The sequence below is a fragment of the Mesoplodon densirostris genome, chromosome 5, assembly GCF_025265405.1.
Source record: "Mesoplodon densirostris isolate mMesDen1 chromosome 5, mMesDen1 primary haplotype, whole genome shotgun sequence".
NCBI classification, from domain to species: domain Eukaryota; kingdom Metazoa; phylum Chordata; class Mammalia; order Artiodactyla; family Ziphiidae; genus Mesoplodon; species Mesoplodon densirostris.
Window position 1 is genome coordinate 112,771,071 of NC_082665.1, and position 14,440 is coordinate 112,785,510.

Consider the following 14,440-nt stretch of genomic DNA (forward strand, 5'->3'; position numbering starts at 1 on the left):
CGACTAGAGAGAAGAGTCCCATGCTAGTCCTGGAGCTGTCAAAGTGGGATGTTACAGAAAATAAGGAAGTCTAGGTTAAATTCTGTGGTCTTGATGCAAGAGTCAGTGGGCTTCAGCAACATCTGTATAATCGCAGAGTTGAGTTGGCTGTGTGGGTGTCATCTTCCTTCTTTGGGGCTCCTTGTTCGTCGTCCAAATGCTTAGGGTGGTCAGCTGAGGAATCTATAAACAGGTTCTAGTTGGTGATCTTCCTTGTGAATATCTGTTTCATGGAGGCAATCTGAACAAGAATCACAGAAATCCAAAGACATTTCTGTAGGACAACCCTGGCAGTGCCACCGAACACCCTGGATAGGTTCTATGTCATAGTTATCACACTTGAAGCCCACATGTTGCACAAATCCACTTTCAGTTTGCATTTGCTGAAGTTTCTGTTTTTTAACTTTTTAAACTGTTCCTTATATTCAGGTAAATTCTTATGCATAATAGGAATATTTTCTTCATCTGATGCCCCCTCCATAGCAGTGTTCATGTGGTTACGAAAATAGGATCAGTCATCATTTTCATCCATATACACTGGTGGTTCATGGGAAGTCATGAAAGTGGAAGGTTTAAAGAGATGCTTATTAAGGGGGCACTGCTTGTTGAAGACCTTTTGGAGTATATATATAAGTTTGGTGTTCTGCCTGGGACTGGAATGCCAGCTTTAGTTAGTTTTATGAAATAATTCTGCACTCAGCTGGCAACCTGTTTTGCTGTCCTATTGCCCAGTTCATCTGCTATCTTCTTCCAGTGTCGAGATTCTACTTCTTCAGGAGGGTATTTCAAGAGTAGTTGTTCAAGATTTTTCTGTTCTTCAACAGTCCACAATTGGTTAAATGTTTCAGGTTTGGTATCATCACACAGGCGTCCTCTTATCATCTGAGGATGACTGTTTGAGCCTTCTGGACCATCACTCAAAGGCAACATAGAGTATGAAAGGGACTCTCTATCCTTCCTAGGACCTAAAGGACTTTTTGGCCTAGCAGGTAAACCTACTTTATCAAAAACTAGCTTAACTCTCCTAGTATGTCTTTTGTGATTTTTAAATTCTCTTTCAAAGTTCCCAAGGCTATTGGTATATTGGTCCCATACAATCTCGGGCAATTGAACAACTCTCTGTGGATATGGAAGCCCTATATCAGCCTTCTTCTGGAGTTTTTCCACAAATCCAATGGGATTTTTTAGTGCTTCTCTCTGACGTCTGCCTAAACTTTCAAGGTCCTGGACTGCTTAAGAACGTTGAGCCTCGAGTATAGCAATCGTCTGTAACAGTCTCTGATAACCATGACTCTCGAGTACTTTGCTGTTTTATATCAGTAGTTCTTCCATTATTATTTCCTTTCTGAATTTGAACAGGCTCTGGTCTCTTCTTTGGTGATCTTGATCGTACTTGAGAATGAGAAGAGATTTCTTCAGGGTGAGCAATGCTACAATTCCTTAAATTTCTACCACCAAAAGATTCATCCAAGCCGTTTAACCCCACTGTTGATCTTGTAACACGAGTAGATCGGGAAGAAGCCATACTATGGCAAGTCCCTACAATACGGTCATCATGATCCACTCACTGGGAAACCTGTACAACCAAAGATCTATCATTGTGGAAATATTATCTCTTTTCCTTATATCCTGAAGGAGTTGGAGCTATAATCTAGAATAGAGCTTAAGCATCATGGTTTCAGACTCTCAGCTTCAGCCATGGAGAATACTAGGACTTCCTAAATTCCTTTCTTTTTTAAAAGTGTTTCGTTTAGTATTTGATTCCCAAGCGTCTGCATTTATCTGTCATCACTGTTAATGTCTATGTTACACTGAGACTTCAGGTATTAATTATTTATATGGTTGTACTAGCACAACTCGATATCTTCCAGACGGGGCCGAGCACCGCAGGCCACTCCGGGATTCGCCGCCGCCGTGGCCGCTCTCCACCCTGCCACAGCACTGGCTCGGCTGGCCGCCGCCACAGGAAGCTGAACAGCGGCTCTGGGGCGCTTCCAGGTGGGTCCCCGCCTCCCATTCCTGCCAGAAGTCAATCTTAAATAATAACATAATGTTTGATTCCAATTATATGACATTCTAGAAAAGGCATAACTATGGAGACAGTAAAAAGATCAGTGGTTTCCAGGGCCTGGGGCATGGTTTGAGGGAGTGGATAAATAGGTAGAGCACAGAGAATTTTTAGGGAAGTGAAAATGTGATGCACATAGTTATTTCACATTGTGTGCTGTCAAAGACATAGGTAGGACCTACCTATTCAAAACACAGCACATTATAGCTTTAAAGACTAATAACCTTGGTTATGATTCTGAGTTTTCTTTAACTTTTTTTCCTTTTCAGATGCTTGAGATCCCAATGTTAAAACATATTGAGCCATTATTAATGATCATCATTCTATTATTATTCATATTATTTCTCAAGGTCACAGCTACCTGTGAGAGAAGAGGACTCAGGATTAATTCTGATGGGAAGAAAGGAAAAGTTTCAATCTGTATCACTGGTTACAGAGAATTGTCAAACAATAGCTAGATAAGTGGATTGATGGATTTCCTTTTCAACAAAAGGAAAGCAGAAGAGTTTTGTTTTATGTTAACTAATAAAGGAGATTCTATTATTCTGGGGGCAACATTTTAGTGGTTTTAGTATCTAATACTGAAACATTAATAGCATTAACATGTAAGTAGAAGTTACTATTTGTATGCTTTATAAATTCTGAAGAAGACTTTAAAGAGTATAATAAATGATCATAATGTTGAATGTAAATTTAACGCATATACCAACTGCTTTTCAGAATGGTCATAAACTGTAAATTATTAAGGCCATACTCAACTTTCTTTGGATCTCTAAGTATCGCTTATGTTTAAATATCCTGCCTACTACAGTATACCATTTTGCAAGCTCCTCTTTAGCTCCCATTGCTATGTCAGGCACTGGGAATTCAAAAAGTAAGTCACAGTTCTGACAGCAAGGAGTTCTAGACTTTGTGGCTAGGATGAAAGGGGGATACCCAACATAACCTGATTTGGTCCAAGGAGGACATCTTCAAGAAAGGGGAGACCTCAGCTCATACTCAAAGCATAAATAGAAGCTGGTCTTCAGCATAGGCTAATAAGTTGAAAGCTCCTTCAAGCAAATATTCGTTAAATATCTGACAACATTAACAGTCAACATGTTGAGTGGCTAAGAGCATAGACTGGACTCAGGTTGCCCAAGTTCAAATTCTGACTCAATATCTGTGTGACTTTGGGTAAGTTACTTAAACTCTATGGACTTCAGTTTCCTCATCTGTAAAATGGAGATCATAATACTAGTCCCTACCTTATAGATATTTTTGTGAGGATTACAAGAGTTAATACATGTAAAAACTTAGAAGAGTTCCTGCCACGTAGTAGGTGCTAGTCAAAGATGACTATTACTATTTATTTTCAGAAGCTGGCTAAGGACTCTCTGTGAGATGCTCACAGAAGTATCCAGCCACTTCTCTGTTGCCCTAAACAATCCAGCTCTGTCCCCAACTTTTTATATTCCACACAGAAGATTATATTCCTTGCATTATATTCCTTGGACAGTCTGGACTCACTGTCCTTAGAAAGTAATTTAGAACTCTATTGCTTTGGGTCTTTGGCCTTTGGGAACCTCATCCTTAGGGTGTCCTTGTGAAAAATATAATAAATTCAGTTTGGCCAACTTGGGTGTGAGTTGCTGAGAGACATCTGGTTAAAGAGGAAGTGCCTTGAATGTGTAGCACAAACTACCCCTGGAGACATGAATTAGCAGGACAAGTGTGTTAGTGGAAGCAGTGAGGGTGTGTTAGTGGAAGCAGTGAGGGTGAATTATAAATTAGATCAACCAGAGATGGTGTATGGACTTCTTAGAAGAGAAGCACTCTGTTTAAATTGCTGGTATTGATATGAAAATGATAATGATAATACTTTTATTCAACATAGTATTGGAAGGCTTAGCCAGAGCAATCAGAGAAGAAAAAGAAATAAAAAGAATACAAATTGGAAAAGAAGAAGTAAAACTGTCACTGTTTGCAGACGACATGATATTATACATAGACAATCCTAAAGATGCTGCCAGAAAACTACTAGAGCTAATCAATGAATTCAGTAAGGTTGCAGAATACAAAACTAATGCACAGAAATCCCTTGCATATCTATAAACTAACAATAAAAGATCAGAAAGAGAAATTAAGGAAACAATCCCATTTACCATAGCAACAAAAAGAATAAAATACCTAGGAATAAACCTACCTAAGGAGGCAAAAGACCTGTATTCAGAAAACTATGAAACACTGATGAAAGAGATCAAATATAACATAAACAGATGGAGAGATATACCATGTTCTTGGATTGGAAGAATCAATATTGTGAAAATGACTATACTACCCAAAGTAATCTACAGGTTCAATGCAATCCCTAACAAATTACCAATGGAATTTTTCACAGAACTAGAACAAGAAATTTTACAATTTGTATGGAAACATAAAAGACCCCAAATAGCCAAAGGAATCTTAAGAAACAAAAATGGAGCTGGAAGAATCAGACTCCCTAACTTCAGACTATACTACAAAGGTACAGTAATCAAGATAATATGGTACTGGCACAAAAAAAAACAGAAACATAGATCAATGGAATAGGATAGAAAGCCCAGAGATAAACCTGCATGTGATCAACTTATCTTTGACAAAGGAGGCAAGAATATACAATGGAGAAAAGACAGCTTCTTCAATAAGTGGTTCTGGGAAAACTGGACAGCTGCATGTAAAAGAATGAAATTAGAACACTTCCTAACACCATACACAGAAATAAACTCAAAATGGATTAAAGACCTAAATGTAAGGCCAGACACTATAAAACTCTTAGAGGAAAACATAGGCAGAAAACTCTATGACATAAATCACAGCAAGATCCTTTTTGACCCTATCCTAGAGAAATGGAAATAAAAACAAAAATAAACAAAGGGGACCTAATGAAACTTCAAAGCTTTTGCACAGCAAAGGAAGCCATAAACAAGACGAAAAGACAACCCTCAGAATGGGAGAAAATATTTACAAATGAAGAAACTGACAAAGGATTAATCTCCAAAATATACAAGCAGCTCATGCAGCTCAATATCACAAAAAGAAGCAACCCAATCCAAAAATGGGCAGAAGACCTAAATAGACATTTCTCCAAAGAAGACATACAGATGGCCAACAAATATATGAAAAGATGCTCAACATCACTAATCATTAGAGAATGCAAATCAAAACCACAATAAGGTATCACCTCACACCTGTCAGAATGGCCATCATCAAATAATCTACAAACAATAAATGCTGGAGTGGGTGTGGAGAAAAGGGAACCCTTTTGCACTGTTGGTGGGATGTAAATTGACACAGCCACTATGAAGAACAGTATGGAGGTTCCTTAAAAAATTAACTTAGAACTATCATATGAACCAGCAATCCCACTACTGGGCATATACCCTGAGAAAACCATAATTCAAAAAGATACACATACCTCAATATTCATTGCCACACTATTTACAATAGCCAGGACATGGAAACAACCTAAATGTCCATCAACAGATGAATGGATGAAGAAGATGTGGCACATATGTACAATGGAATATTACTCAGCCATAAGAAGGAATGAAACTGAGTTATTGTAGTGAGATGGATGGACCTAGAATCTCTCATACAGAATGAAGTAAGGCAGAAAGAGAAAAACAAATACTGTCCGTTAACGCATATATATGGAATTTTAAAAAGCGGTACTGATGAACCTAGTGGCATGGCAAGAATAAAGACACAGACGTAGAGAATGGACTGGAGGGCACGGGCGTGAAGGGGGACCTGGGATGAAGTGAGAGAGTGGTATTGACATATATAGGTTATCAAATGTAAAATAGATGGCTATTGGGTAGCTGCTGCATAGCACAGGGAGATCAGCTCTGTGTTTTGTGATGACTTAGAAGGATGGGATAGGGAGGGTGGGAGGGAGACACAAGAGGGAGGAGATATAGAGGTATATATATATATATATATATATATATATATATATATATATATACATATAGCTGATTCACTTTGTTGTACAGTAGAAACTAACACAACATTGTAAAGCATTTATACTCCAATAAAGATGTGAAAAAAAAAAAGAAACTTACCATAAACTCCTTGATAAGCAGCAAAACTTCCTTGGCAGAAATATATTTTACTAGGTCTCGACTGCCTATTAGAATTCAATAAATTCCACTTTCTTTTGCATTAATTCCACTTCTGATTTCCACAAGTTATACAATATCATATCTACCAAACAAAGCGTGACATTTTAAGTTTATGCAACACTCAGAACACATAACCTTTTCAGAGTTTCCTTTTCCCTTAGACAAGATTATCTCCTCCCATTAATTAGAAGCTGTTATTTGGATTAAAACAAACAAAAAGTGCATCTTCTTTACTTAAGAATCACGTATATATACCATAATATAATATTTTGCTTTTCTGGAGGGCTGACATTTTAAGAACTTACCCAGCACCAACTTATCATTGTCATTTTAAAATCAATTTAATAATGTTGAAAACTCACAAATGGTCATAATAAATAGAGCATTAGAAATGAAGGGTATCTCACCAGAAAATGCTCCTCTCCTCAATAAGCAAGTTAATACTTTTTTCAACCAAGAAAAAACAATAATGATAATAATCATATTTTATTTTGAGATAAAAATGTATCATCTAGAAAACACTTACATTTGCCTTATTTAATATTTTTAGTAAATTAGGTGTGGTAAGTATTATTACTCTAATTTTAGCAAAAAAGATACAGCTGCTGAAAGAGTTAAGTGCCTAATGTTGCACAAAGAATAAGAGATACTGAGTGAGGACCTGAATGAACATCTGACACCTAGTCTTGTTTTCTTTCCACTATCCCATAAAGGCTCTTAAAAACTGAAAACGAGAGCAGCAAGCCTTTGAGATCACTTTGCCTGTCCCCTAGCAATCTGGTGAGGAGCCATACCTTAAATCCACCTTTGCTGTATTTACCATTTTGCTCAAATGATTTGTGGCAGGAACGTAAAGAAGTGTTCTGTGTAAATAACTAATCAATAAAGCACTATGAATAATAAGCAAGAGACCTGGCAGTTTGTCACAAGTGCCATTGCAGTGAGTGGAAGATTGGAACAAACACACACCCTGTGCCCAGTAATGTAGGTGAAGTCCTGTGATAGCAAACTGTAATATAAGCTTTCTGAGAATCATGATATGCCCAGTAGCTTCCCATTAGAAGCCTATTGAGGGCATGCCCTGGGATATGAATGAAGAAAAGTGTCAAAGACAGGATACAGTACCAGGAGCTGAAGGCTAACAGCCTCAGCTTCTTTCCATTTGAAGAACATCCAAATAGGAATGTCTTTGTTAACTATGTAAATCTGATCTTATGTCTGCAACCATTGTTACCACTGCCACAAAAGATCCTTCCATGCCCTTCAAAGTCTCTAAAAATCATGAGAAATCTATTATTCAGCTCTCACAGAGGAGTATATGTGATTTGTACTAGAAAACCACATTTTTCATTTCTAAATTTAGGGAGCATGAGAAAAACTAGAGGTAGTAGTATAGGCCTGATTATGTTGGTTTTTGAAATTCATAGTTTATTAAAATAAGTAAACAGATCAGATTTCATATTTCAGTTTTAAGTCTAGTCCATAGAAATAAGTATTCAGAGACAGGTAGCTTGGAAATGAAGCTACCGGTTAATTTTTATAAAAACCATAGGTTCATGACCATGAATTCCCTTATTTTTTTTTTATTGAAGTATAGCTGATTTACAATGCTGTGCTAGTTTCAGGTGTAGAGCAAAATGATTCAGTTATATATATACATATACATGTATATATATTATTTTTCAGCTTCTTTTCCCTAATAGGTTATTAAAAAATGTTGAGTATATTTCCCTGTACTATACAGTAGGTCCTTGTCATTTATTTTCTATATAGTATCTGTTAATCCCATACTCGTAATTTATCCTTCCTCCCCTTTCCCCTTTGGTAACCATAAGTTTGTTCTCTATGTCTGTTAGTCTATTTTTGTTTTGTAAATAATTTCATTTGTATCATCTTTTTTGATTCTATATATAAACAATATCATATGGTATTTGTCTTTCTCTGTCTGACTTACCTCACTTAGTATGATAATCTCTAGGTCCACCCGTGTTGCTGCAAATGGCATTATTTCATTCTTTTTTATGGATGAGTAATATTCTACTGTATATATCTACCACATCTTCTTCATCCATTCCTCTGTTGATGGACATTTAGGTTGCTTCCATGTCTTGCCTATTGTAAATAGTGCTGCAGTTTCTAGGAATTCTAGCTGAACACAAGACTCAAGAGGTTAATATTAAAATAGCCATGCAATTATACTCTTAGATCCAGTAGATATTTGCCCTCACAAAATTCACTGGCTTCAAAATGGCCTTATATGAGGTTGATTTTGTTTCATAATAATCCTGTGATGCAGAATTAATTGGCTTAATTAAATATATGGAGAAACAATGGTCTGTGACTTACCTAAAATTTGTGAAACCAAGAAGTGACAGAGACAGAATATGAACCAGCTCTCCCAAACCCAGGTCCAGTGGTTTATGTGATATAAAGAAGAAAAAAATTGCAAAAATTCAATTATTAGCAACATGACCTTAAGAAAGTCACTGAATAATCTAGACTTGTTCCCTCAGAAAGAAAATGATACATTGGAAATGGTGCATCCTAAATTCTCTGCAGCAGCTTGAAAAGTATTGTGACAAAGCTATATGGGAATGTGCTCTTTAGAGCACAACTTGCTAGAATTCACACATCAAATAGCACACATTTGGGCAATTCATTTCATCTCCCTGTGCATCAATTTTATACATGAAAATGGAGATAATAATAGTACTTACTTCATAGAGTCGTATGAAGGTTAAATGAGTTTGTTACACAAAACAAATAGAAGAGGACCTGGCATGTAGTAAGTACTCTACACATATTAGTCATGGTAATTATTAAACTGATAATTTTATAAAATAAAAATACATAAAAATAATGTCATTTACTTTATTTACTTATTTATGTGTACAGTAGAAATAATAGCCTACAAAAACATGATATTGAACTTCCTTCAGATTAGAGCATAGCTTATAAAATGTACCACACGTGGTACATATGCAATATTCTCATTTGAAAGAATGATCTGAGTGAGAATAAGCCAAGAAAATGTCTATCATAGGATAAGGGTAATTCACCAAGTTTCTCCATAGTCTAAGTGAAATAGCCTATGAACATATGCAGTTCTCTGTGGTCTGATTTTGTGCTCACAAAGCAAAATTCTGGTTATTGATTCTATTCCACATGTTCACTGGAACTTAGAAGATCACTTCTTGAACAATAGATGAAGTGTTTCCAGGCACTGGACTAGTTTTCTCCTCGTCGTTCAAATAACTTGGCATCTAGTTTATCAGTCATTCTTCTAGAAGTCGGTTCAGTCTGATTCAGTCTTCCAGATTCTGGTTCCTTGTGTGTGAATTTTGGAACAGTAGAGCAGAAGACCACATTTGGGCTCTGGTCACCTCATTAAATGCCCTCATTCTGTCTCGCCCATTCTGCAGGACACTGTCACTTAAAAGCCCAGGCCCACACTAACATCCTTTAGATAAAATGCCATAGTTCATTTAGAGTAACCATTTTCCATTTACATTATCTAACAGTTTACACGCTTGTCATCATATTACTTGATTGAAGCATTTATGAAGAAATGTCATTTAAAAAGGAAGAATAAAAGCCAGGATCACATAAGCAGCAAAAGAAAAAAATAGATATATTCAGGTGCATCAATATAAAAACCTTTAGTGTATCAAAGGGCACTAACAACAGAGTGAAAATGCAACCCAAGAAATGGGAGAAAATATTTACAAATCATATATCTGATAAGAGTCCAATATCCAGAATATATTTTTAAAACTCCTACAACTTAACAACAAGAAAAATAAAACATCTAGTTTTTAAAAATGAGCAAAGAACTTGAAGAGACATTTTTCCAAAGAAGATTACAAATGGCCAACAAGCACATGAAAAAATGCTCAACATCACTAATCATTAGGGAATTACGAACCAAAACTACAGTGAAACACAACTTCACAGCCAATAATCAAGCAAAAACAGAAAATAAAAACTGTTGACCAAGATGTGGAGAAATTGGAATCCTCATACTTTACTGATGAGAATGTAAATATATACAACTACTGTGGAAAATGGTATGACAGTTTCTCAAAAAATTAAACATTGGATTTCTACATCATCCAGAGAGTCTACTTCTGGGTATACACTCTAAAGAATTGAAAACAAGGATTCCACAGATATTTGTGCACTCATTCATAGTAGCATTATCCACAATAGCTAAAACATGGAAGCAACACAATGGATAAATAAAATGTGGTATATACATACAAAGGAATATTATTCTGCCTTAAAAAAGGGAAATTCTGACACATGCTATAACATAGATAAACCTTAAAGACATTATGCTAATCAAAATAACCAGTCACAAAAATGACAAATACTATATGATTACACTTATATGAGGTACCTAGAATAGTCAGCTTCCTAAAAACAATGTAGAATGGTGGTTGTCAAGGGCTGGGGGAGGAGGGAATATGGAGTTAACATTTAATGGATATGGAGTTTCAGTTGGGGAAGATGACACAGTTCTGGAGATGAATGGTACTGATGATTGCATAACAATGTGAATATATTTAATGCCACAGAACTGTATACCTAAAATGGTTAATTTCATATTATATCTATTATAGCACAATTAAAAATATTTTTAAAATTTTAAAAGTCAGGATCAAAGAACTAAGGACAATTTACATGGCATACCACACCCCCGACTAAAAATAAATAAATAAAAAGCAAAGAGATAAGCTAATAATGGTTGATGCATGCATTGATGAGGCAATAAATAAATAAATAAATAAGCTACTAACCCTAACTGGAAACATATGACTTCTCCTCTAGTCTCTAGAGTATTTCTTTTGGCAATAGTTCTATTGCACTTTGTATTCAACAAGGGATCAGAATGTACTAGTGATTCAACAAGAATTTAATAAGAAAGACCTTTGCATGTACCTGGGTCTGAGTTTTGAGCTGTAATATCACTAAAATCAACTCTCTTAATACGTTCATCCTTCCAGAAAATATCTAGATATTATTATCATGTATACGGTAGAGTTAACACGAATTGTTAATTAAATCTTCTTGCCTGCTGCCTGTTTTCTTTTGACAGTAGGTTCTCCAAAAAGTATGTGAAAATCCTTTATTCTGAGGGTGGACACCACATCTGACATAGTCACAGAATGCTAAGTTAAGAATTATTCTAGATCAATTTCCATTAGCACCTTTATAATGAAAGTTCCTAAAACAAAATCAGATGAAATTTAAAATTCATTTTGTGACCAGGGCTCTGAGTCATGGAATCTAATAAAACAAAAACATTCTGATATTTAGACCTGGGATCTAAATCTTACACTCCGTCAAATGCTTTAGTCTATAAATCTAAGTGGTCAGCAATATTTCTAACAAAAAATAAATATATATATGCATGAATACACAGAAAGAAAAAAGTACATGTATATGATCCATTCATTTCTGTTCCTTTTCCCTTTAGGTTGCTTCAAGAAGCAACACAATTTTAGTTTATATTCTTTCCCATAGGAAAAAAATTACCTAGAATATCGCAAAAAGCTTATAAAAAGGTTTTCCCTCAGTTGTCTCTAGCTGACTTATCAAGCATATACTTCCCGATTATTTTCCTAAAGCACATCTTTGGTCATGTCACTTCCCCACCCAGAAACCGGCAAGAGTTCTTCACTGTTTGCCAAGTGAAGCCCAAAACCTCACTCAAACAGTCCATGCCTGTAACAGTCTGCAACTTCCTTCTCCAAGTGCCCTGCACTATTTTTCTTTATTCATCCTCCTCTCTAAATAAAACAGGCAACCTGCCATTCCTGAACAAACTTAAAATTTCCAATCCCTAGACCTTTTCATTCTGCCTGATTGCAATGCAATTCTATGTATCTAAATTCCACTCTTCCAAATCTAAATGTGTAAAGTAATCTTCTCTTTTTAGTTTTTAAGAACTACAGTTTCTTTTTACTCTTCAAGGGTCAAAATTTCCAGAGGAAAAAATTGAAAATGACTACATATTTTTTCATTAAACTCACTTCCAGAAAGAGAAACTTACATAGAATCATGTAGGACTTAGATTTCCAGCTTCATAACTACCATTAGACCCAGCAATCCCACTACTGGGCATATACCGTGAGAAAACCATAATTCAAAAAGAGTCATGTACCACAATGTTCATTGCAGCTCTATTTACAGCAGCCAGGATATGGAAGCAAATTAAGTGTCCATTGACAGATGAATGGATAAAGATGTGGCACATATATAAAATGGAATATTGCTCAGCCATAAAAAGAAATAAAATTGACTTATTTGTAGTGAAGTGGATGGACCTAGAGTCTGTCATACAGAGTGAAGTAAGTCAGAAAGAGAAAAAAACATATACTGTAAGCTAACACATATATATGGAATCTAAAAAAAAAATGGTTCTGAAGAACCTAGGGGCAGGACAGGAATAAAGTCACAGACGTAGAGAATGGACTTGAGGACATGGCGAGGGGGAAGGGTAAGCTGGGATGAAGTGAGATACACTATCAAATATGAAATAGATAGCTAGAGGGAAGCAGCTGCATGGCACAGTGAGATCAGCTTGGTGCTTTGCGACCACATAGAGGAGTGGGATAAGAAGGGTGGGAGGGAGATGAAAGAGGGAGGGTATATGGGGATATATGTATGCATATAGCTGATTCACTTTGTTATACAGCAGAAACTAACACAACACTTTAAAGCAACTATACTCCAATAAAGATGTTAAAAAAACTGTATACAAAATATTGTTATTTGTATATTCTACAAACATTTATTCAATACCTTCCATGTACTTCAAATTATAGAAGGCAATGCCAAATTATTGGAAAAATACATTCTTTGGAGTAATGAGACATTAGAATACAAGGTAGAAAGCAACACATTGTAAAATGAGAGAGAAAGAAAAAGAAGAGAGATTGTGCGTGCTTGGGAGGATCCTAGAAAGCATCATGTTAAAACAAGATGTTTCCATTTGTCTTCAGCAAATGTCAACCACAATGGAAAAACATTAAGACAGCTAAGTATAAAATACTTCATCATGAATCTGTTTCCATGGTGTCAATTCTATATGTTTATATGGACTATTTTCTTGGTCTCATGAAAAAGATTTTAATAAAGCTATAAACACAAAAGTATTAAAAACTATATTTGCCACAAGATACCAAAGTTCTTAAATATTAGTGATTTGGAATATTACTGTGTATATTCCCATCCTGGATTAATTTTCTTTTTGAGATTTGGGGAATTATTTTAAGACTATCTGTCTTCAGAAACTATTGATGCTGTATGACTTCAGCAGCAGAAATTAGGTCCATGAGTAGGAATGTAAGTGCTTACTTCAGGAGCTATGTTTTGACTTTCACAAACTCAGAGGTGACTTTATGAGCCAATTACAGTTCATTTCAGGACTCCTCTTGCCTTTAGTGTATCTCTGAAGAGATATACTCCAGAAGATGTGCTTTCCTTCTTTAAATAAGTATATGCATTCCTGTGATGAAGGGAGAAGCAACCAAGAAATCCTGCTCAATTAATACATGCTGGAACATTGCCATTAATGAAGGATAAATAAACCTCTATAGTTGTTCATTTGAAACGTCAAGAAAAGCAATGGATTTCTTAAAAATAACATTTATTTACTTCCTATAAGGTGCCACAGTTTTAGGCATGGGGAACCTTGCAGTGAAAAAGGCAAATGACCCATGGTCTCCATGCAAGACATTTTGCAGGTGTATGAGATGTGGGTTACAGGGAGAAGGGAGGCAAGAGATTGGAGAGGAGAGGAGGTAAAATACATGCAATTAACAAGTAAACAAATTTCAAAATGTAATTTCAAATAGTGGCAAGTGCTATGAAGATGATAACTTAGGGAGATCTGATAAACAGGGAGTTGGCAGAGACCTTAGGTTAGGTGGGCAAGGAAGGGAGCCATATATAAGAAGGTGATATTGGAACTGATACCTGAGTTATCAATTTACAAAACAACAAGCCAGGTAACAATCCAAGCACAAAAGCAGTAAGGGCAAGGGTCCTATGGTGGAACACAGCTTGGAAGTTTCCAGAAAAAAAAAAAAAAAGACTAGTATAACAGAAGCATGGTGGCTGAGGTGTAGGATGTTCCAAAATGAAATTGTAGGGTTTGGCAAGACCATGTAAGATGATGTAA

The 14,440-nt window shown here is 35.9% G+C and overlaps 1 protein-coding gene across 1 annotated transcript; it reads right to left on the reverse strand.

Annotated features, from left to right (window-relative positions):
- Window positions 1-645: 645 nt before the first annotated feature.
- On the reverse strand, window positions 646-1,564 carry LOC132490521 (ZZ-type zinc finger-containing protein 3-like). The gene is made up of 2 exons (XM_060098848.1): window positions 1,342-1,564; window positions 646-1,268 (listed from the first exon to the last, which is right to left on the reverse strand). Exons 1-2 carry the CDS (start codon window positions 1,562-1,564, stop codon window positions 736-738), a joined length of 756 nt encoding a protein of 251 aa, XP_059954831.1. The 3' UTR covers window positions 646-735.
- Between the last annotated feature and the right edge of the window lie 12,876 nt (window positions 1,565-14,440).